This window comes from Lepus europaeus, chromosome 1 (genome assembly GCF_033115175.1).
Source record: "Lepus europaeus isolate LE1 chromosome 1, mLepTim1.pri, whole genome shotgun sequence".
Classification (NCBI taxonomy): Eukaryota; Metazoa; Chordata; class Mammalia; order Lagomorpha; family Leporidae; genus Lepus; species Lepus europaeus.
Window position 1 is genome coordinate 116138293 of NC_084827.1, and position 25177 is coordinate 116163469.

Genomic DNA, 25177 nt, shown 5'->3' on the forward strand with positions numbered 1-25177 from the left:
AAGGCCCTGTTCTTTTTCACCATTATTTTTGTTTTGCACAGAAAGTACACTGGGTTTTGTTATTGAAGGCCTTCGACTTGGCACCAAAGGAAAGCAGTTTCCAGAACCTCCAACAGCTTGGTGCACTCCCCAGGATGGAAGCCACTGTTTTTTATTGAAATATTCAGCTGCATAGAGTTTATTATTGTATCTCTTATCAGTGCACCACTCGGGAATATTGATTCTCAAATTGCCAAGGGATAAACTATCCAACCACCCAGCAGTTTTCTCACCGAGAGCCTTTTGAGGCTTTGTATCATGAAAATTCAAAAGCAAAGTGAAGAACCACTTGGGGTGTCCTCAGCCTTGTGAGCATTGAGCAGTTGTAACTTGTCCCTTGTCTTCCCAGTGGGCAGAGGCAGCCTATGGCAGCTGGGATCCTGCGTCTCTAAGCTGATTTCCCACCATAGACAAGGGACCAGGTTAGGGGAGGAGCCGGGAGGAACCAGCCTGTCTCTCCCAACTCTCTGGCTACTGTGAACATTCCAGTAGGGTTCAGGCTTCCACACTTGACCATCACTTCCGATTTCCTGTTGGGAGGTGTTTTGAAGGGGCAAAAGAATCAGACAGGAGAATGCAACAAAGACTTTGAAGAGGCTTAAGGAGGACTGGCCAAGGCCCTCAAGGTGGACAGTTATCCCTGGGGGCTCCTTCCAGCCTCCCATTGTCAGCACCTGGCTGCTTCTCCCACCCCTCTACCCCCCACCCCCCGCCAGAAGAACTTCAGTCAGTGGCTCTGCCTCTTCATTGGTTTCCTCTATAGGTTAGAAATGCTGCTTTTATAAATGCCTCCCACTTGCATTGTGCGTTCAGGTCTTTATTAGATTGCTTATAAAATGTTGCATTTAATAAACGTAATTGGATCTCCAGGCCCTTTCCTGGAGTACTATAAATATCAAAAACTGTCAAATAGTGCTTTTTTCCCCCTTTTGTGTAATTTTTATAAATGGATAGATAAACATGAATAAAATAACAGGGCACAAAGAAAAGGATTTTGTAAGGAAGTATAAAGCCAACACCTTTTATAAATTTTACAACGGCTGAAAGCAGAGCTTTGCTTTACTTTGATATATTGTACATTTGTTAAACATTTGATGTAGGGAAGTTTATTTCTCATGATCAACCATTGGGTTGTGGGGAGAGGAATGTACATACACACACGTGTATTTGTGCACCCAAGTATATAAGCTTACAGTGGTAGAGTTCTATAAGAAATACAAATTCCAAGGAGGAGGTAGCAGGGGGGTCTTCGTCAAAGGGTGGAGAGTCAATTATACAAGATGAATAAGTCCTAGAGATCTGTGTAGTGAGCATGATGCCTGTAGATAACAATACTATGTTGTATACTGAAAGTTTTGCTAAGAGGGGCAGACACTGTGGTGTAGCCGTTTGACCACTACTTGAGATAAAGCACATCCCATATCAGAGTGCCAGTTCAAGTCCCAGCTGCTCCATTTCCAATCCAGTTTCCTGCTAATGCATCCTGGGAGGCAGCAGATGACCCAAGTACTTGGGTCCCTGCCACCAACATGAGAGGCCTGGATTGAGTTCTTGGCTCCTGGCTTTGGCCTGGCCCAGCCCTGGCTGTTGCAGGCATTTGGGGAATGACCAGTGGATGAAAGATTTCCCTCCCTGTCTTTCCCTTTCTGTCTTTTTCACTCTACCTTTCAAGCAGATCAAAATAAACCTCTTTTTAAAATTTTCTGGGAGGGTAGCTCTTAGCTTATATGCTGTTATACTAACTGTAAAAATCAGAGCAGGGGAAGCTTGTAGTGGTGATAGATAGGTTGATGGCATAGATCATGGTGATGGTCTCACAGGTGTGCACTTCTCTCCAAACTCATGAAGTTGTATATAGTAAATATGCACAGCTTTATGTATATCAATCATACCTCAGTGAAGTGGCTTTTAGGAAATAAAATAAACAAGTATTAATCGTCAGCAAAGAAGCGATGGCAATTCAGAATTGTAGAACTGCACACCTCGCTGCTGATTTCTGATTGCCGTGTGCAGATGCCCTCTGTCCTATGGGCTGGACAGCCACCTCCAGCACGAGAGCAGCACTGAGCCGGGCACTCCATCTGTATTGCTGATGGCCACCTGCTAGTGTAGCAGGAAGCGTCTAAGACCTAGGGAAGACAGCCCTGATTTGTAGCGTTTGCAGATTCCTTTGTTGTAAACATTCCACCATGTCCAACGTCACCGACCTTGAAGTTGGGGTGAGCCGTGAGCAATCAGCTTGTGAGAGCTGGCTCCTGGTCACTCTCAGACTTCTTAATCAGGCTTGTGAATTCCTTTCAGAATAGCAGTATACTAAACATGATAAAACCTAAGCCGGAATAAATTACAAACACAACATGGCTGGTTACCCATTGTAGTAATAAGTGCAGTTAGCTTAAGGAGAGCTCCAGACTCCTAATGAATCCGTTATTGGCTTAAGTCATCTTGAGTCACCCTTGGCTCATTTAGTCATATTTTGTCTCATGATGACCAGATTGTATGAATTAAAAAAAAAAAACAAAAAACAAAAAAACTGGATTCAAGATCGTAAAAGGAAAAAGAGGAGACTTAGGGAACCAGATGAATACAATTTCACTTTGTGGCTATCTTTAAAAAATGTGGAACTATCCCAGTTATGGTTGAGGGCACAGTGGTTGACACTAACAGAGATCTCTCTTCAGAAGCAAGTTTCCAGCCTCTGGGGATCTCGCCACGAGAGGAGACCGCCACACTCAGAGACTCCTGTTTTCTGAACCAAGAATTAGGTCTTGAAAACAGTCAGCTATAAGAGGGAAGGATAACTTGAAGCAAAATTCAAAGCGCTCTTTTGGAAAATCTAAAATGTAAGAGAACCATATCAACCCTGGACTGTAGCGTTTGGACTGAGAACAGCTCAACTGTAAACAATGCCTACTAACTAGCTCAGTGCTTTTTCCAAGCACCGTATTGCTTGGAGTTAGCCCTCCAGTCATGGGAGTGGGAGGAGATGAACAGAGCAAGTAAACAGCTATTTTTATATTTTGAGAGTTCTGGGTAAAAGTTAATTTGTGGCAAATTTCCCAATACTTAATTTTTTTTTTATTCTTAAAGTATTTTTAAATACCGTAATCAGTACTCAGGGAAGTCAGTTAAGAAGTCCAGTCTGAGATAGAATTAATTCTTCATTGTTCAGAAATCAAGGACAAGACTCACCTGTTTTTTCTAGGATGAATATCTAGTACCTTTTGATTTCACATACACCAAAAAAAAAAGAAAAAAAGCCTCCTCCTAACATGCCAGCCAACAACCGACCCATTGCAGAGTCAAGTGTGCAACGTGTCCTGTGGAAGTGTGTCACACTTGGTTTGTTTCACTTTCTCTTAACATCATCCCCCAGCCCCTTTTGCAGACATAACTCAACTAGCAACCCCCCAAAAGGCAATCCAGCAACCTTATCTCCACTGGTGTCTACTTGGACCCATCTGCCCTGACCTTAGACACAAGCCATTGTTAAGGGTATAACGCATTTACATATTTTGCAATAAAACATCAGTTATTTGCATTACTGTGTCAAGTTTTATTTGATTCTTTCACCTAAAAATGACTCATTTTCCTTTCTTGTATTTTAAAAACCAACTACTCTAAGCTTGTTTGAGAATAATCAAAAATTGCCCATTTAGCTAGAAGTCATTTTCTTTTCAAAAGGCAAATGTTATTTAATCTTTCAGCTGTTCATTGTGCCATCATAAATACTTTCTTTTCAGCACAGTTGTGGGGACTGAAATGAGCCCACTAATTGCCTCCCATTTCGACTGACATGTGGTGGTTTAGTGGAAAGAGAAACAGCAGGCAGAAGGAAATAGGAGGCTGAGAAAATGAGAGCTAATTATTTTCACTGCCTCATGTCAGGCTCTGTGTCAGCCTTGTTTTTACAAACTGGAAGGTTTAGCACTAAATAAAACAAACTGGCGTCATGTTTTTATATACTGGCAGTGTCATGGAAGCAGCTGCACATCTCAAAGACAATATAATGCCTGCGTTCGCATGGACACCATCTGACAGACTCTGTGAGCCACGGCTAATGAGGATAGCACAGCGGTGCCAAGTGAAAGGTGCTGAATTATGTATGATTCTTCATCAGTACAGCAATAGTCCTGTACATCATTATGAGACATTGTTTTGCTGAAGAGATTAAAACATTCTTAGTTCCAGACCCTGCAACCTATACGCGCTGAAAGAGGTTATTAATGGAATTTTTAGGGACAGTTTCTTGTGGATTTCTTTTTGGTTGAAAAACCAATCTCGTGGGACAGAGCCATGGAGGGTCATGACACTGTACAGATAAAGAAGAGAAGCAAATTAACCACACTTGTATTATCTCCCTTTTTAAAGGCAGCATAATAAAATATAGTGTAGCGGGGTTATACTTAATGATAAATAACCCAGGTGCTGTCACGGGCTGCTCCACTCTCCTGCCTTGAAAACAGCAGGTTCCCGCAGCTGGGCTAGATAATGGTGAGCGTGGAAGGGGGCCTTGGGAGGCGCGAGCCGTCAACATCTTACTACTTTTAATACCAGCATGACCAATGTTTTTATCATGTCTTCATTTCATCTCACATCGCTTCTTACATGTTGCTCTAGTCAGTTGCCTGCTAGGACACCAGCCCCCTTCCCCCCCCCCCCCTTCTTGAATCTTAAAAAGTTTATTCCAACTTCTCTATTTTATATTTTAAAATGTTTCCTCCACCTAGGCCTTTTTGCTGGAAGTGTGTGCATTTGTGGGAGATTCTGCTTTCTTTCTGTCTCTAGTAGGCACAGGACATAGGGCAGGGATTTTGGACACCGGTGTCTCTTAAGATCAGAATTGGCATGCCCAGGCCTGGAAGTCCAGTCCTGTGAAGCTCACCGACCTGGCCACAGTCTCCATTTTCTGAGCCACAGTCTTCTCATCTGTGAAATGGGAGCAGTGCTATCCACAACAGAGAAAGGTTGGAAAGAATAAAGAACATAGGTAAACCTCAAAGACATCAGGCCAGACACAGAAAACTGCTGTGGAATCCCAGTTGTGCCACATTCTAGAACAGTGAGATTGGATCCGCAGGGACAGAAACAGAGCAGAGTTCCCCTGCTGCAGAGGGCGCCCTCTGGGTTACAGGAAATACCTTGCTGCTGCTTTTTGTGGTTACACAGGGGCACTCATTCGTCAGAACTCACTGAACCCTGTGCTCAAAACTCTGTACATTTTATGATAGATGAATTTCAATAAGAAATGCACTACATTTGTTTAGTAATTGTAACCTTCGGGCAAAGGTGATCTGGAAAAGCCTAAATGCCTAATTTGGGGGTTTGTTTTGTTCTAGAATGTCCTTGGCCTTAGATTTCTTAAAGATTTCTCTATAGTGTTATTTCCTATTACATTTTGGTAGGAGAAATTCGAGAGAGCTGTGGTCTCTGAATTGCCAAGAACTTTCAAGTTCAATTTTTTGTGTTACCTTTGATCTTTTTTTCTGTTTGGAATATTTACCTGTATCTTTTATTTTTCCTCCCTTCCTTCTTTCCCTTCCTTCTTTCCCTTCCTCCCTTCCCTTCCTCCCTTCTCCTCTCCCTCTCTTCCCCTCCCTCTCTCCTTCCTTCCTTCCTTTTTCACGGGAATGGAAGGCATGCCTGTGTTTGACATCACTTGTACTAGCTTGGAACCCCAAAGAATTTTAAATGGCTTGCAAAGCACATATTAGTGATTTTTCACAAAGAGATATTCGTTTAGCATTCCCCAAGTGTTGTTTAGGCTTTTTTTTTCTTCGCAGTGTCAGAGTTTCTGTTTGACTTGGCCGGTAATCTTAATTCAGAAAATGTTTTTACATCCTCCGCAGTCCTGAAGCAATGCTAATGGAATGCTTTCTCATCTCCCAGGAGCCACATACTTGCTCCTAAAGCTCTTTAGGTATTTCAGCAGCTGCCCAGACAGACAGTTCCTCAGCACCCACCAGAAATGCCACATTATTCAGCAGTTCAAAAGCACAAGTTCCATTTGCTTCTTGTAGACTTGCATTGAGAAGCGGATTTTCTAGCTAGAGGAAAGTTCCAGGTAACTACTTTCTGCTACTCAAAGTCCTAGCAAAAGCACTTCCCAGGGCCAGCTCTGCTCCTGAGCCATTGTCTTTTCCCTGTTAGTCAGGTAGCACTCCCTGGGAAAGATGCATCAAGATCACATTGGGATGTGGGAAACTCCTCCTGGGCGGGAATCTCCTTATGAAATAAAAATCCCTGGGAGCTAAGACTTGCCCTCCTGCTTTTGCCCCTGCAATGGCACAGGACTGGTTGGCAAGGTGGAGTCACACTTGCCACAGAGCCGGTGAGTGGGCTCACGGAGGCGGGAGGAGAGTCCTGAGACACCGTAGCCACCCTTAACAATGACCATGTTCAACAAGGGAGGGGAGATTGGCTGTATTGGCTTATAGAGAGATTATTTCCTTCCCGTCTTTGGAACCTTACAGAGGAGTCCATGAGGGGAGTGTAGATGGTTTGCCATTTTTGCCTCTCGTGTTGGCTTTGGAAGATGAGCCTTCAGAGTATGATAGTTACAGACTGACTTTCGTTAACCTCCAACAAGGAAGTTTAGGTTTCAGAAAAGACTAGGGAGACATCTGTTCTTCATAGCACCCAAATCTGTGCCCAGAGTCACATGACTTCATCCCGTCGTGCTCCAGTTTGGCCCTGGCCCGTGATGAGGCTCTCTGGCTGTCAGTCACATTTAATAGCCACGGTACCGCAGACATCTGACGGTTCCCGTTAGGAAGGCCATGTCGGGCTCTGGGGTAGCAGAGGGCAGACTTGGTGATACGTGATCCATAGATGAAGAAGATACACCTGTGTTTCTCCTCCTAGCTGTGTGGTCATTACGTTCCCGCTTGGCTGCATCGTCATCTTTCAGCACTGATCATTCCTTGGTGCCCGAGTTACTCAGTGTCCCCTGGGTCCTGCCGGAGTGAGATGCTCTAACCCTGCCTGGCTGCTCTTGCGGGAGCCTGGCTCCAGACTGCACCTTGCACCTTCCTGCTCGTCAAAGCTCCCTTGTTCTCAGTCCCAGCACTCTGTCACTGCTACAGGACCAGCTAACTGGTCTACTGCACCATCTGGGGCTGTGTTGGTGACCATGCTATTAACACAGTTGGCTCTCTGTATCCACAGGTTTCATAGCCACTACTTCAACTAAATGCATCTGTACTGAGCAGGCCCAGACCTTTGTTCTTGTCATTACTGACCAAGCAGTGCAGTGCCACCGCGAGGTACATAGCCTTTCCGTGATATCCAGTATTATGCGTAATCTAAAGATGATTTAAAGTATATGGAAAGATGCACACAGGCTGTATGAAAAGGCTACCCCATTTTACACAAGGGACTTGTGCATCTGCAGAATTCGGTATCTGCAGGAGGTCCTGGAAACAAGGACCTGTGGATACAGGGGGCAGCTGTGGTTACTCCCTTCTGAGCTCCTAATTTGGTTCTGGCACAATGCTCCACGTTGCATTTGCATGCTGTCACTCATCTTCACCCAGCATGGCCTCCCTCTTAGGCGGGGAGAACACAGAAGTTTGCAAAGGTTACATAGGTTGGCTTCAGTTAGGGAGAAAAAGTGACAAAGCTGGAATTCAAGCCCAGGTGGTTGGCCTGGAACCTTGAGATCTCCCCCTTTGCCCCCTCAACGTTGTCCCTCTAACGGCTTCATGGTACAACCTCTCCCCATATTGTTTCCATGTTCTTAGGAAATCATCAATGCCTTAAGCTCATGGAGTGAATGTCCGGGACATTTCAGATCCCAGGGGAGGGGTGGCATTGGGAAAGGTGTCCCCTGAAGCCGCCTAAGAGCTTGCAGAATGCAGAGCTTCCTGCTTCTGATTTTGTGTCTGTCAGGGTGGAGACTCGTTGAACACATCCAAAGCGACTGTTGAGTAGGTACAATTCCAAAGTCAGTATCCACATTTCTCTTCCAGCAATCAAAATTCAGTAGCTCACTCTGGTAAAAGCGAGTGGTGTTTACATGACAGCCCACAGTCCCATTGCCTGGTCCCCATCGCTACCAAGATGCTGAAGAGGTAGCAGTTGTGCAAGTGTAACCCTGTATTGGGCTTCTCAGGATGTTGCAACTTCTAGTGGTTCTGCCGATAATTCACGTTCTTATGACAGCCATTCCAGGATCTCTTACGTAGTCTCAACATCTGCAGTTGTGTCCTGGGGAACTCAGTGGCCATTGTTTAGGTCCTGGTGCTTATAGACAAGCCTCACTGACAACTGACAACTCACTATCTGGCAAAAATGCCAAGAGTACCTTGGGTAAATTTAAAATGGAGCAGAATGGAAGAATTTCATTACCGTGTTTATGGATTAGTCTTCCCAACTAGGCAACAATGACCTCGTATGCGTCCTGAAGATACCTGGGAGTTCTGTCAGGGTGTTGGTAGATGAAGTGAATGATTTCAGGGACACTACCTGCTCTTTCTGACCCAGCTCTGTAACAGTCGGTGCCCCTGTTGTCTTACACTTCCTTGACTATTATTACTTTGGGAGCTACCTTTTATGGTTCAGTTAAAAGGGTTTCAGATAAGAGTTGTAAATGAAAGGTTTGTAACCCTATTCTGGGCCCAGTGTTTCTCTGTCTTGGGAGTGCACTCCCTGCCTGGAGGACCTGAGGCCCCTTAACTCTTTGGTTACATTAGCAAACTCTGTGGTCCTGCTCACTCTTGCTTGCTGTCAATGGTTCTGTCCACTTACGGGGCTCGGCCAACTGTCCACTGAGTCCGTTCCCCACACTCTGGAGTCCTCCGCCCTCCACCATTTATTGCCTGTGAAACCGTGGGAAAGTAACCTCATCCATGGAGCCTCATTTTTCTCGGCCATCTAAAGAGGAAATACATTTGACTTGCCAGGGTATCATGATTATCGAACGCAACAGCGCTGTGGAAGTACGCGTGGTAGGCGCTCCCCAAGCGTGAGCTACAGAGCCCCTGTGGCAGCGCTGGGGGTGGAAAGGGTCTGATCTGGAGGAGGTGGTCACGGAGGAGCACTCGGGCACCAAGATGAGTGAGGGGTGGCAGTCCAGGCATGGACGTGCGCTGCGGGCGTCTTTTTGACTGTGTTTGTGATTGACTTCATTCCCAAGCTCGGCCGTTAAGGAACCTGATGAGCTTGCTAAGTAAGAGTAAGCTCCTCTTCTAAGGCTTTTTGCTCAACTACTGCCTTAGCAGACGCCTTCTATTTCAGAGAGGAGCCATCATGACACCAAACAGCCATGGTCCCGCCAAGTCATCTCAGGGTCCAGGTTGCCCAGGAAGCAGTGGCTCCAAATCAAAGAATTATTCAGAGGTTTGTCTCTTCTGAGGACTGGTTGGACTTAGGCTAGCCAAGAGCGAGGTTTGAGTTTTATTGGATAGACCTTGTCCTTTACTCGTTGGCTTTCCACCTTGTGAAGGTCCTGCCGGGTCCTGAGATTCATCTAGAAGCTTTCCTGAAATGCCAGGCTCCCCCACCCCACCCCCAACCTCCTGCAGAGGCCAGCAGGTTTTGGACAGCCTCAGATGATGCCTGAGCTTGCTCCAGGAAACATGCCAGCTCTCCCCTCTTGCAGGATCACATTCTAGTTTCAGCACGTCAGGTGCCTGGTTCATTACCCTTCATCTCTCAGAATCCTTGCGTTTTATTGAATAAAGCTTGTCCTTCACTCATTGGTCCTCTACCTTGTGAAGGTAGCTGGCAGCAAGAGTCGCTCCCTGCAGATGCAGGTCCTGCCTCGTCCTGAAATGCCAGGCTCCTCTCTGCCCCCAACCTCTTGCATCCCAATCAACATCCCAGAAGCAACCGCTCTTCTGAATTGTTTCTGCCATATGTTAGTTTTGTCTGTTCTAGGACATTTTATGAACAGAATTGTTAGCATTTTTTTTTGTGTAATACTCATTTTGCTCACTGTCCTGTTTGAGGTTTATCCATGTTAACACATGTCAGTAATTTGTTCCTTTGCATTGCTAAGTACAGTTTATCCAGTTTCCTTCTGATGGACATTTGGCTTGGTTCCAAATAACTCTATTTGTAAAGCAACTGTTGTTTCATTTCTGTTGGGTAAATACCTACTAGTGAAATTTCTGAATCATAGAAATTGGTACTTGTTTAGTTTTTTAATAAATTATCAAAATCTTTTCCAATGTAACTGTGGCATTTACACTCCCGCCAACAGTGTGTAAGAGTTCCAGTAGCTCCAAATCCTAGGCCACATTTGATGTTATCAGTGGCAGCCTTTCTGGGGGGTATGCAGTGGGGCTACGTTGTGGTTTCCATTTGCTTTCTCTTGGCCAATGATGTGCTTTTTCATAATATGGCAATTCTATTACAAGTCTAATGAGCATACCCACATCTAAAACTCAAGAGGATTTATATAAGATTCCACATGTCTAGCTTTCCACAAGACATCACAGGAGGTAGCAGAGCTGGCTCACCATCCTTTGTGGGAATCACCTGCAGAAGCTGAGTAGCGGGTGTGCCTTTAGGACAACTGCTCTTTAGTGTCCTGGAGTCGAACCTGCTCCGTTACTGCCTATTGTCAATTACCACACATCATTCCGCCTGCAGTGCCATTGGACCGCCTGTTGTAAAAGAACTGAGCTGTTTCTTGCACCTGAGTCATTATCAATAGAGGGAAACTCACAGGGGATCAAGAGGGCCAGGTATTTCCCAAAACCTGGAAAGACTGTTACAGTGAACCCTTGCATACCCACCCTTGGTCTTACCACTGATATTTACTGCACTTGCCGTGATGTGTCTGCCCATGCACCTGTCCCTCTAGCCGTCCATCAGCCCTTATTTTTTGATGCATTTTGAAGGGACTTGCAGATGTCAGTACCACATATTTTTTGTGGCAAGAGAAAATATTTCTGTAATGTTGCATCTGTAAATTAGTCTTTCTTGGAAGGTTACAACTTAAGACTCAGCAATGAAACTGTCTGGCTTTCCTCGTTTTTATCATCTCCTGGTCCCTTTAGGATTGTGAGTTTGCAACTCCTATAATAGAGCACTAGACTAATAAATTTTGTCTCAAGGCTGCACTAACTAGGATTCTTTAGATATACAAAGGGATCAAATTCCTTGTCCTTTTATTGAAAAGGATGGGGGGAGTACTCCCATAATACTTCATTTAAAATACTTTCATGTGTTATAAAACATTGAGAGTAAAAAAAAAAATGTGTTTTACTTTCTCAAATTCGATAATTTTGCTTTTAATTCCAGGATTGTAAGTGGAAAATGTATATGGAGATGGATGGGGATGAAATTGCAATAACCTACATAAAAGATGTGACATTCAACACTAACCTACCTGATGCAGAGATTTTAAAGATGACAAAGGTAGGGTTCTATTTACGGCTTAAAAGCTTTTTTGAATTCACAGATATCAAACAAAGACATTCAAATACCCCAGCAGTGTGCTTTTGTGCTTGTCCAGGCTCGCATCAGCTCAGCCTCAAGCTGACTGTTGAAAGGCACATTTTATTTAGCAGATTGAAATCACAATAGTTTTTTGTTAAAATTTCACTTATGCTGTGGGAATGAAAAAGCGCTGCAAAAAAAGATATCGTTTAGTTTTTCTTAAAATTGTCTCCCATGATTCTTTATGCTTACTCTGTCATTTATTAAAGGAAAGAAAAAGCTCAGAATGTTTACTTCCAATCTGGGGTTGTTTTCAACATTGGAAAACTTGGGAGGAGGAAGGTTGCCTTGGTTGAGCTCACTTCTGGAAGGACTGAAACAACAGAACTTATAAAGCGTATGTTGAAGTCTTGATGGCTTCCTGGAGTTCATACCTGGGAATCCCTGGAGTGGCTGGAGAGCACGTTACTAACTCTGGGGTCAACTGTAGACACATGCTGTTGAGAACACTGAAGAAAGATTTCCAGACATGCCTACACTGCTCCTCAAAATGGAAAAAATAGAAGTCAGTTCTGCCTCAAACTGGAAAAACTACACCCCAGACCTCGATTTTAGAAAGTCAACAGCTACAAGTGAAAGCCCTATCAATGAGGTCGCCCCTCTAACCTGAGCTCCAGGACACTGTTTGGTTTCAGTGAAGAAAACAGGGCTTGTGAGCAAAGGAGAACCAGAGTACAAACACAGATAGGGGAGTGAAAGGATTCTTCAAATCCATGGCATTAGTAATGTGTTCTCTTTGGAGACATGAGATTGCGAAACACCCCAGTCCTTTTAATTTACAGGTAGATTCATCAAGTAGACTGATTGGGATTCACTGTTGGGTTCCCCTGTGCAACAAGGAGTTATTTCAGTGGCCTTATTTATCTCTGAAGGTTATGATTGATTTGTTTGTTTGAAAGGCAGAGATAAAGAGAAGGAGAGAGCAAGCTTCCCTCTGCTGGTTCACTCCACACATGGCCGAAACAGCCAGGGCTGGGCCAGGCCAAGGCCAGGAGCTTCTTCTTGTTCTCTCACTTGGGTATAGGGACCCAAATACTTGGGTTATCTTCTGCTGCTTTCCAAGGCACATTAGCAGGGAGCTGGATGGGAAGTGAAGCAGCCAGGACTCAAACCGGAGTCCATATGGGATGCCGGCACTGCAGGCGGAGGCTTAGCCTTCTATGCCACAGCGCCAGCCCCTCTGATTGGGTTTTGACTTTTCCTTATTTTGTTGGGACAAACTATGTTTTAATATCTTGATGGCTGGAGAGCTATGTTCTGTTCTTGCCCTACTTGTGCCATCCCTGGTTGCAGCAATGGTTCATTGCTTCCATGCAATTTAGGAGTAAAATCCAAGTCATTGCCTACTAACAGAGGAAGTTGCTCTTGGCCTTAAAAAAAAAAAAAAAAAATGGACTTATTAGCCCGAATTCATATGTTTCTGCTATAAAGCCATGTTTGCAAAATTATACAGCAACATTAACATGGTTTATAGGAAAAAGAGGATTGGAGCAGATGGTTCAAAATCTGTGGAACCAATCTCTCTCATTTTCTCCATACTCAGCTCACAGGCAGTCATTCCTTTGATGCTCTAACCCTGGGGATGGGTTAAGGGTGGTGGGAGAAGAGTGCAGCTCACCTGTAGGACCAGAGGCTTGACAGCGAGTCCAAGGCATGGGCTTCCTCTCCAGTCCTTTGGTCTACAGCAGTGGGAAAACACTGCCACTGTCAGCATTTGTACCTGTGTGCTGTGCCGCACCGCACCGCGGATACAGTGGGAAGCAGAATGATCGTAGAAGCCACTAAGCAGCTTCTTGTATTGTTGTGGCTTCCTCTCACTTGTGAAGATGCGTCCTGCATGCGTTGGTGGTAAGGCCGAGTGATGGAGGAGATCCTGGGAGGAAGTCTTAGGAAAGAGAAAACACTTGTATGTTGTGAGTCTCCATGTGTGACCGACGTGACCTTCATGGTAATCTGATCCCCTGTCCCCGGCTGCATGGCGGGGCTTAGAGAAGCTCGTGGTGCAGCAGAGCAGGCTGTGTCACCCCACCCCGCCTTGTGTCTTTCAGCCTCCATTTGTAATGGAGAAGTGGATTGTGGGAATAGCAGCGAATCAGACTGTGGAGTGCAGCGTCACCTATGAGGTAAGCCCTGGGGAGGAAGGCTCGGGCTTTCCCATCAGGTGATAAGCAGGGACTTAGATGCACTTATGACTTATAATCTCTCTAGAAATATACTGGCAAGGCAAGGTCTTTTAGTGTAGGGAGGTGAATACGGAGGAGAGGACCTCCTTGTCATCGCGTGTAGGGGTGAAGCACGCTCCAACAGAGGTTGTGTGTTATGGTAATGAGGCTTGCACTCCTCCTGGGCTGCAGATCTGGGTATTAAAATGAAGCCAAAAGTGACCTTCAGGTCCCCCCTGACCCATCTGCACAGACCTCGTTCCTGCGGTAGGGTCTGCACCAGTCCAGAATACCTGGGGGTCGCATCTCTCCCTGGAGCGGACCGGGGAACCTGAAAGACAATTTTGGAGAATCAGCAGGTGTTTGCAGTTACAATAAAGACTTCTGAGTGGCTCAGGGTCCTTCGCTGGTTGTTGAGTGAGCACCCTGTCCATGTCCAGCCTACATGATAGGTTAGGTGTCTGGTATCCCAGACGGTGACCGAAACAGATCTCCACCCTCCTGGTACTAGGGTACTGGGACAGATGAGTGAGTCTTCAAAAAGACAGGGCACAGTCCCCACTGCCACAAGGGAGGGGGTTTATTATAAAAAATAGATGGGCAGATTCTATGTATTTTTTTTTTTTTTGGACAGGCAGAGTGGATAGTGAGAGAGAGAGACAGAGAGAAAGGTCTTCCTTTTTGCCGTTGGTTCACCCTCCAATGGCTGCTGCGGCTGGCGCATCTTGCTGATCCGAAGCCAGGAGCCAGGTGCTTCTCCTGGTCTCCCATGCGGGTGCAGGGCCCAAGCACTTGGGCCATCCTCCACTGCCTTCCCGGGCCATAGCAGAGAGCTGGCCTGGAAGAGGAGCAACCGGGACAGAATCTGGCACCCCAACCGGGACTAGAACCCGGTGTGCCGGTGCTGCAAGGTGGAGGATTAGCCTGTTAAGCCACGGCGCTGGCCTGATTCTATGTATTTTTATATGACTGAGTTTCTACCTCCCGGCTTCAACCTGCCTGGCCCAGCCCTGCCTATTATGGGTATTGGGGGAGTGAACCCACAAATGGAGGATCTCATTCTCTTTCAAGAACATTGAATACATTGTAAAAATTTGTTAAGATGGTAAATTTCATGCTATGTATTTTTTTTACCATAACTTCTGGAAAACACATTAGCTGTTAGAAAAGATCTCTTTGTAAGTAAATTTAAGTAGTTTTGCTCAGCAAGTGCACTTAGTACTAATAACTTTTAAGAATTCAACCAAATCTCCCTGATGGGTGGTAAATATACCTTGCAAGGCAGAGAAATCCGTGGGGAACAGGGTGGAGGGGTGCTTAGAGTACCTAGACACTAGTGTGCAGTAGCCTGGGGAAGACATGCATTTCATTCATTCATTCAAGAAATCTGTATTAAGGATTTGCCATGGGCTGGATACTGTAAGAGGTGCTTCCACCTGTTTTATCTTAGCCACTGTGAGAATGCTGGTAGATAGATAGTATCTTCCTCTTATAGATAGGGAACCCAGACTGGGAAAGTGAGTGAGCGAGCTAGAGCGACACCCACATTTTCAGACTTTGGCAACACTGGCTACTCTTCTCTGTCTCTCCTGTTAGCTTTCCAGGGGCTGTAGTAAGTGGCTGAACGGTAAATCCTTAATAAATGCTTCTTGAATGGATCAGTGAATGAATGAGGGAAGCACACGTTTTCCTGCAGGTTAGACGCCTGCCAGGATCTTCACGTGGGCTCCGGCTCTGTACCACAGCATCTTGAGTTGGACTTTACTGCATGGTGCTGGTGTCCTGAGCTGCCAGGGTTTGACCTTTCCACATTAGAATCCAAACCCTGGCCAGCCCAGGAGTCAATATGTTGGTTGATCCCCGCCTGCCCAGCACACAGGGTCGCAAGGTGAGGCCCCGAAGAATTAGTAGTAATTGTCAAAGTGTTGCTTGCAGGGCACAAAACCCAAGCATAAGATGGAGGGTTTGCAGGGGGCCTTGAGGAACTTAGATTCTGGACTGTTCTGAAGCGTGCCAGTTGGCCCTCACAATCCAGAAGCCCTCCTGTTAGTAACCAGACACTTGGAAAAGCCAGTTCCACCTCCGCCTGCCTTTGACTACCCTCCAGCCACACCACACCCCGTTCTGTTCTCTCTCCCTGTCCCCTTCCTTTTTAGGCTCTGTGATGATATTGCACTTGTCTGTGTTTCTCAGGGTGTTTCAAAACCATTTTTAAATATTTATTTATAAGTCAGAATTAGAGGGAGACGGATCTTCTGTCTACTGGTTCACTCCGCAAATGGGCACAACAGCTGGGGCTGGGCCAGGCCGGAGCTGGGAACCCCCTCCAGTTCTCCCATGTGGATGCAGGGGCCCAAGCACTTGGGCCATCTTCTGTTCTTTCCCAGGCACATTAGCAAGGAGCTGGATCAGAAGTGGAGCAACTGGGACTTGAACCGGCACCCATATGAGATGCCAGTGCTGCAGATGGCGGCTTCACCTGCTATACCACCACACCGGCCCCCACCATAGCCACATTAAACCAGGAGAGCTTAGGAGATAGGACTTTGTGACATCCAGCGATGAGAGAGCTTTCAGGACAAGAACACGGTGTGTCTTGCTCTGGGGGTGTCCTCTTTCCTGTTGACCCTGTCACACTTTTGCACCTGTTACCCGCTGTCCTTCACCCTCTGTGCACGTCATAATCCCATGATCCCTGCGTGCACCTGTTACCCTCATGACCATAGGCAGCCTTGAGCAGAAACGTGATCAGAGCTTCATTTGTTCAACAAAATATCTTTTCAGGGTGGGCATTTGGAAGAGCAGCTAGGACACTGCCTAGCTCCCTGTATCCCATGTCAGAGTGCCTGGTTTCAAGACCCAGCTCCACTCTCAGTTTAAGCATCTTGCTGAAGTACGTCCCAGGAGGCAATGGCTCAAACAATTCCATCCCTGCCTCCCATGCAGGAGACCTGGGTTGAGTTCCAGTCCCAGCATCAGCCTAGCCAAGGCCTGGTTGTTTCATGCATTTGAGGAGTGAATCATCAGGGGAGTGTTCTCTGTCTCGCCACCTTTCAAATAAATAAGCATTTTTTAAGAAAAAAACATTTTTTCACTTGCCAAGTACTATAAACAGAAGAGATTTTCTTTTTTTAAGTCATATTTTTTTAAAAAGATTTATTTTTATTTGAAGGACAGAGTTAGAAAGATGAAAGAGAGAGAGAGATCTTCCATCATCTGGTTCACTCCCCCAAATGGCTGTACTGGCCAGGGTTGGGCCAGGCAGAAGCCAGGAGCCTCTTCCAGGTGTCCCACGTGGGTTCAGGAGCCCAAGCACTTGGGCCATCTTCCACTGGTTTCCCAGGAGCATGAGCTGTGGAGTTGGATCAGAAGTGGAGCAGCCAGGACGCAAACCAGCACCCATATGGGATGCTAATGCTGCAGGCAGTGGCTTAACCTGTTATGCTACAACACCGGCCCGAGAGAGTATTTTCACATGTGTTATTGAATGAATAGTGGAGTTGAAATTTATCAAATACAAGAATACTTTGGAAAGTCCATGGAAAAATGAAAGTAAAAAATAAGGATTTTTTTGTGGAAAAACATTTTGAAATCCATGCATAGTTGTTCACAATATACATCTTCCATGAACTTTTTGCAGTACTCTCATATAATACTAGGAGAAGACAACCACATTTTAACTACTATTATCAGGGTCAGTGCTGTGGTGTAGTGGGTAAAGCTGCTGCCTGCAGTGTGGCATCCCATATGGGCAGCCAGTTCAAGTCCTGACTGCTCCTCTTCTGATCCAGCTCTCTGCTAGGACCTGAGAAAGCAGTGGAAGATGACCCAAGTCCTTGGGCCCCTGCACCCGCGTGGGAGGCCCAAAGCAGGCTCCTCTTCAGATTGGCACACATTTTACTCTTAATTCAATGAGCATATTTTGGACAACATTTGCAATGTTTTACCTAATGTATGGTGAGCATGTTCCTGGTAGGGAAGATGATGTGGCATCATGACCTGAGTTTCCTTCCTTCCCGGGTGTTACTGTGTGCATTTGCACATGGGTTCTTGTGTTCCTCCCAGAGTGACGTGAGAACTCCAAAAAGCACGAAGCATGTGCACCGGATCCAGTGGAGCAAGGCAAAGCCTCAGGACGAGGTGAAAGCGGTCCAGCTGGCCATTCAGACCGTGCTCCCCAACGCCGAGGGCACCCCGGGCAGCAGGTCGGACTCCAGTAAGTGTCGCGTGCTGGCTGTGGCTGCGTTGCCAATGTCAGCCACAGAGCTCTCGGTGCCAGGGTGTGGATAGACACGGGCTTCTGACATAATACTTCCTTCTTCTGTGGTATTGGTTTTACGAACAGTTTAGGTGGAGAGCAGTATTTAGGAACTTCTAAATGTGAAAATATTACAAGTTTAGAGATTTGGACAACAATGATAAAAGATGAAAAAGAATCATTGCATTGGTGAATAAAAATAAAAATATGTGTATATGGCCGGCGCCGTGGTTCAACAGGCTAATCCTCCGCCTTGCGGCACCGGCACACCGGGTTCTAGTCCCGGTCGGGGCACCGGATTCTGTCCCGGTTGCCCCTCTTCCAGGCCAGCTCTCTGCTGTGGCCAGGGAGTGCAGATGGAGGATGGCCCAAGTGCTTGGGCCCTGCACCCCATGGGAGACCAGGAGAAGCACCTGGCTCCTGGCTTCGGATCAGCGAGATGTGCCAGCCGCAGCGGCCATTGGAGGGTGAACCAACGGCAAAAGAAGACCTTTCTCTCTGTCTCTCTCACTGTCCACTCTGCCTGTCCAAAAAAAAAAAAAATGTGTATATATGTATACACAATCAGTAACAACTGAAAATATTTGAAAATTTTCTTCTGTATGGATTATGTACACTTCTTTCTTGCCCTCATTCCCTAAACAATCTCATCTAGCAACTCTTTATATAGCTTTTTTTTTTTTTGACAGGCAGAGTTAGACAGTGAGAGAGAGAGAGAGAGAGGAAGGTCTTCCTTCTGTTGGTGCACCCCCCAGATGGCTGCTACTGCTGGTGCTACCCCAGTCCGAAGACCGGAGCCAGTTGCTTCCTCCTGGTCTCCCATGCGGGTGCAGGGCCCAAGCTCTTGGGCCATTCTCCACTGCCTTCCCAGGCCACAGTAGAGAGCTGGACTGGAAGAGGAACAACCGGGACAGAATCCGGCGTCCCAACCAAGACTAGAACCCGGGGTGCCGGCTCCGCAGGCGGAGGATTAGCCTAGTGAGCTGTGGCGCCGGCCTATATAGCATTTTGATTGTGGTGTTACAAGTAGTCTATAAATCATTAGACGTGTACTGCAGGATGTATTCAAATACCATGTATTTGTATTCAAATACTATGCAATTCTATATGAGGGAGTTGAGCATCTATAGATCTTGGTATCTATGGGGGGCCCGGAACCAAGGACTAACTGTATGCATGTATGTACTTTTCGAAAGTGTATCAAAGATGGGGATCTTCTGTGTCACCAGGACTGCTCTTGAGTCTTGAACACCATCTACACAAGAGACTGACAGAGGGAAGGTGGGAGGAGAGAGAGGAAGATAGAGAAGATGCGGAATGCATAGGATGAGCAATGCCTACTCATTGTTGTACCTGTGGATGAGATGAAGAAACAACTTAGAGTATCACAGGGGAAGGTCAGCTGACTGGCCCGTAAATTGGTCACCATTTGGTGGGTTCAGGGAAGAGGTTCTGACCGTCAGCTTTTTAGGTCCAGAAACTCTAATCTAGCACACAGTGAGGTTCTGCAGGACTGGGACAAGCAAACAAATACATGGGATGTGGATGCATAGAAACCCCGAGCCTTGTAGCTCGAAGCCTGTGTCCCACCTCGGAGTGCCTGGGTCCCACCCCGGGCTCCGGCTCCTGACTCCAGCTTCCTGCTGCTGCAGACCCCGGGAGGCAGAGGTGATGACTCAAGTAATTGGCTTCCTTCCACCCACGAGGGAGACCCAAGCTGAGTTCCCTGCCCCCACCTGGCTCCGCCCCAGCTGTTGTGGGCATCTGGGGGAGTGAACCAGGTGTTGGGAACTTGCTGTATCCCTGTCTGTCTTCTCTCCCTGCCCCCCGCCCCGCTCCTTCATTCCCTCTCAAAGAAAAAAATTTTAAAGATGCTCCATGTAGTTCACTCTTTACCATGAGAAATACAGCTTCCAAACTAACCAGAAATATACATTTTCAGGATCTTTTCCTTGGGAAGCCACATCAGAAAGTCTTTGGTGGTCACAGAAACCTGCAAAGGCTCTAAGTAGCTGACCCTGAGTTGGGAGAGCCCAGCTCCTGTGTCCTCCACTCCAGGGCCTGGCCTGCCAAGCAAACCAGAATCCTAAATGTCCACCGGCCATCGGGCCCAAAATCCTGGACAGTACTTAAAATCCACCAGCAAATTCCGTGACGGCATGCTAATCCTGTCCAACTTTGCCTACACGGTTGATTTGGTTATGCTCTTCCGAAACTAATCACGGCAGGACATTCTGACCAGCACCACCGAGCTTGAGCCTTCTTGGTCGCGAGCCTCATCGGGACACGCTGCTTCCACCAGCCGCTACCCCTGCAGTAGTTCCTTCCCCTTTGCTTCCCTCTGGTTCCAGATGCTTTTGTGAATCCACCAGTCTTGCCTAGAATGCCTACTGTGATACCTTTAAGGCCCTCTTACTATAACAACTAATGTTCACAGGGCTCATTTTACTTCTGCCTTCCTGCTAATGCAGACCCAGGGAGGCAGCAGGGATGGCTCCAGTGATTGGGTCCCTGCCGCTCACTTGAGACCCCTTGGTTGCATACTTGACTCCTGACTCCAGCTCAGCCCAGCCCCTAGCCATTGTGTGCATTTAGGGGGTGAAGCAGCAGTTGGAGCACTCTGTTTCTAATAAATTTTTTAAAAAATTTCTTTAAAGCTGTTTACTTACCCACATGAGTCAAAATGTCTGCCAATAGCATCCAAGTTTTCCATCATTCAAATTCTACCACTTTGAAAGTCACCCAATAAGCACTTTGCTAGTCCCCGTTCTGGATTCCCTGGAGTGAGACTTAAGGATGTTGTTTCCCAAGCATTCTCTTACTGTATTCAAAGCAGGTTGTGACCCTGTGGTTGGAGACAAGATGGTAACATTCCCAGAAGAGGACATTATTAGATGTCGCCCCCCACCCCCCAATGCCATCTACTCGTAGATCTGCTAGGAGACAGTGGAGTGTTCTCTCTCAGAGTAAATGCAGGAATGGTCAGTACCCTCTGCCTCCCCCTGGAACTGCGCCAGAAAAGCTTTCTCCCTCTGCTTACTAACCAGGGAGCTTGCAGCATTGGCTCCCCCTGGGCTTGCTCCAGCTTTAGCTGGTTGGCCTCTCTTCCTTCCTCCTCGTATCCTTTGTGTCCACTACGATGTGAAGACTTGGAGGACACGGCCTGCTGTAACAGCGAACCCAGGTTGCAGTAGCTTGTTCCTGTGGTTCTCCCAGTGTGGTCCCAGGACCAGCAGCCTCAGGCTCACCAGTGACCTTGTTGGAAAGGCACATCCTCGGGCCCAGCCACAACCCACTGAACCCCACATTCCAGGATGGGGTCCTTGGGATCTACCATTTTAGAAGCCCTCCAGGTGATCCAGGGGGACTCCAAAGTCCTTAAACCACGAATTAAACTGTCATAAAATCGATTTTCTCCCATCACAAGAAGTCTAGAGCTAGAGCAGGCTCAGCTGGGTGAGGATTGAAGCGCGGACCTTGGCTCCTTCCCGCTCTGGGCTCTCAGCCTGCTGGCGTTGCTCTCAGTCTATTCCTCTCATGTTTTCAGTCATCCCATAGACATGGCAATGCCCAGAGGAAACAAGGGGTCGGTTCCCTCCCTGTTCTCGTTCAGGAGTAAAGAAAACTTGTCCATCCTGAAAGATGGCACTGGTGCACCTGGCCCAGACCAATCCAAGTTTCCTCCAGAGCCAGAATGCAGTCAGCGTCCCCAAGTGCCCGTGGCTGCGTGGAGGGGGTTAGATACCAAACAAATCAGCGCTGTCGGAAACTAATGTCTAAGTGAAGAAGGGGAGGCATTAGGACTGCATGATTCCACGCGTTTGTGAAGTCTCTAAAGAAGTCACATCACAGAAATGGATGAGACCAGGGATGGGGAAGGGGAAGGACTACCAGGTGGGAGGGCCCAGAGTTGTGGTGCTCACCATGCTGAATCCCAGTTCCAAGTGCCGGCTCTAGTCTCAGCCACTCCACTTCCACTTCATCTCCCTGCTCTTGCGCCGGGGAAGGCAGCAGATGACAGCTCAAGTATTTGGTTCCCTGCAACTCATGTGGGAAACCTGGATGGAGTTCAAGGCTCTGGCTTCAGCCTGGCCCACTCCGGCTGTTGCAGGCATTTGTGGATTGTACCAGCAGATGAACTGTCTCTCTATCACTCTGCTTTTCAAATAAATACACCTTTAAAGAAATTCCTGGGCTAGGGATGTGTTGCCCAGCAGGGCAAACACACTGAACGCTCCTGCGCCACACACTTGCAGGTGGTTAAGATGGGAAATTTGATGGAATGCGGTCTTGGCCACAGTAAAAGCACATTACACACAAAAGGAGGGCTTGTGGCGGATCAGTCTATGGTCTGTCTAGGCACAGAGAGTCACAGGTCTGGACAAGTCCCTTGCCCCAGGGCTGTAGGAAGGAGCCTTGCCGGCAGAGAGACCTGGGCGTGCCCTTTTGCTCCCTTCCAGAAAAGTCCCTGTGCACAGTTGCAGAGGAGCCAGCGAGCTGTGGATAGGAGCACCACTGACAATTGTAGAATGTGGCTGACATAGCTCAGGCCCTGGGGCTGCCAGACAAGCTCTTCCACACAATCTCTACTGTCCTATCTACCTTCAGAATCTCTTTTCCCTTATCCAGTCGAGCTGCCCTGGGGTTATAAAAGTGCTGGTCTGCACAAAGCCTTTTGTTGACTCCACTTGCTGCACCTGAACACACCCACAGCAGCAATGTCTGGGAGTGACAGCCAGGAGTAGGAACAAGATCTAGATGCAGAAGGACCTGGGATTATTGGTTGAGTGACTTGCAGCTTTACCTTCTGCACTTCATTTATGGACTAAGATGATCAGTATTCCCCAAGGCAATTATTGGAGGATTAAATGAGATGATGTAAGTAAAGCCCAATGCCAAGCTCCTAGCACAGCCTCAGTAAATAGGCTTATTTTGTAGGGAGTATTTGTAATAACAAAGGCAGTGTTCTTGTAGCCCTCCCCAGGTGTGCGGCTTTCCTGGGGTCTAAAAGCTGCTCTTTCTCATCCTGCAGGTGCCGACTGCCAGTGGCTGGACACCCTGAGGTTGAGGCAGATTGCATCCAACACTTCCTTACAGCGCTCCCAGAGCAACCCCATCCTGGGCTCATCCTTCTTCCCCTACTTCGATGACCAGGTCTCCTATGCTGCTGCTGTGAGGAGGACCCAGGCGCCCATTAAGTACCAGCAGATCACACCCATAAACCAGTCCCGAAGCTCCTCTCCCACACAGTACGGACTGACCAAGAACTTCTCCTCTCTACATCTCAACTCCAGAGACAGCGGCTTTTCCAGTCTTAACACGGACAGCGCTTCTGAAAGGGGTCGATACTCAGATAGGAGCAGGAACAAATACGAGCGTGGCAGCGTCTCACTCAACTCTTCTCCCAGAGGAAGATACAGTGGGAAAAGTCAGCATTCCACCCCTTCCAGAGAAAGGTATTCTGGAAAGTGCTACAGGGTTTCTCATCCCACACTCGGCACTCACCAGTCACCTGAGTTTAGAAGGAGCCCAAATGACCGTCGCCAGCCCAGGACCATACCAGGGATGCCGCTGCACACGGAGACGGACACACGAGCCGGGGACGAGGAGAGCAAAGGGAGTGAAGGCGGGTGGACCAAGGTGGAGTATCGCAAGAAGCCCCTCCGGCCCTCTCCCACAAAGGCTGGCAAGGAAAGGGTGCGAGGAAACCTGCGTGGGAGGAGGACCTTTTAATGAATTGCACTGATGAATTTTTCTTTTTGAATGTAATGGAGTTTGATAATGGGATGTCAGGTTCCACTATCAAAAACTCTTCCTTTTTTTTTTTTTTTTTGTTTTTGTTTTTGCATTGGGAAATATCTTCTAATTGAGACACAGCCAAACAAGGGCCAAAAGTGTGGGTGCTGGTTGCTCAGTGATGCTGCCTAGACTTGAAAGTAACTACACGGAATTCCTGTCCTGAAGTGACCTTTCTAGATGGGGAGTTGTGCCACTGACTTTCTGGTTAGCAGGGCCGAGACCAGGGTAGGGCAAGTGAGGTCATCAAAATCAACATTCTGGATCAAACCAGGATCAGTATTGTGGCTTATTAGCAAGATACTGTTTCTGATCCTGTCTTCATTTTAAAATTAGGATACTTTGTTTATCACAAATTTTTGCATTCATTTTCTTTTTAAAAATAGTAATCAAGAGAAGTGATATTTTAACGCACTGATTTGTTTTTGGATGCCCCTTTAGGTTTAGGTTTTGTGCCCAAGGCAAGTGCCTTATCATTACACTCTTGTCTCAGCCTCCTTGGTTACTATTTATTTTAGTAAGATATTTGTGTTTTTATCATGGTCAGACTTGAACTGATTCAGCTTATCACTTGTAAGCCATAAAAAAGATTATTGAACTTATGTTAATTATGGTACATATCTCATTAAGATTCATCTCAAACCAAAGAGCTATTGCCTAGGAGATTCGTGGTCGTTTCTTTCCCTAAGCTCCCAGAGACCAGAGACTCCCTTTGAAAATTATTTTCTACATTTTACCAAAGGCGGCACAGAGAGGGGGAAAAAAAACAAAAGTCCATAAAGGTCTCTTGGGATGTCAGAAATCTAAAATGTAAGAGAAAACAGAGCAAGATAATACCACAAGCTAAAAGCTTGAGAAATTTAAAATTACCAACATCCTCGTTAGAGCGAGACAGTAAATACCAGCCTTGCAGCAAGACAGCTCTAAGCAGCTGGGGGTAAAGAGAGACTGCCTACAGTTCAGAGACAGGAAGGGTGAGATCCCACGTGTGCAACTCATCGTATTTTACAAATCAAAAAGATCGCACTAAAGCTACTGCATATCAAATAAATAAATGTTGTTTTCAATATTCCGAGGTTCTATTGAGTACTCACTGACCCTTACCGTCAGGTGTCTTTGTCCTGCCCAGGATCCTCCAGGCTCAGTGGAAATCCTGAGGACCCACTGGTGACTCTGCAGGTTGAGTTCTTGCATAGAAACCAGGCCTCAGAGGTGGTACATGTGCTGTCAGGGGTGGCTGCCCTACTCTCCCGCTCTGGATGGTACCTGGGGCCTGCTGGGAGAACTGTATGAGGGTGGTAGTAAATTCAGAGTCGTTAGAAATGACCTTGATAATAACTCTTGAACAATGAGATGCGGAGAGTTCCCAGGCTGGTGACTACATCAAGGAGTGGGGGTGGAGGGGGGCAGGAAGGGGAGGGCCTGAGAGCTCCACACACTGCACCATACTTTGTCCTGTGGGATGCTCCTGGGT

The 25177-nt window shown here is 46.9% G+C and overlaps 1 protein-coding gene across 2 annotated transcripts in view; it reads left to right on the forward strand.

Annotated features, from left to right (window-relative positions):
* The window catches only part of MAP3K20 (mitogen-activated protein kinase kinase kinase 20), a 178746-nt gene extending 153974 nt beyond the window's left edge, over positions 1 to 24772 (forward strand). For both annotated transcript variants that reach the window (XM_062187850.1, XM_062187859.1), the window contains exons 17-20: positions 11290 to 11406; positions 13536 to 13610; positions 17715 to 17865; positions 22940 to 24772. In XM_062187850.1, coding sequence (XP_062043834.1) covers positions 11290 to 11406; positions 13536 to 13610; positions 17715 to 17865; positions 22940 to 23640 — 1044 coding nt within the window. In that variant the 3' untranslated portion in view covers positions 23641 to 24772. The remainder of the gene's footprint in view (positions 1 to 11289; positions 11407 to 13535; positions 13611 to 17714; positions 17866 to 22939) is intronic.
* Positions 24773 to 25177: the final 405 nt, after the last annotated feature.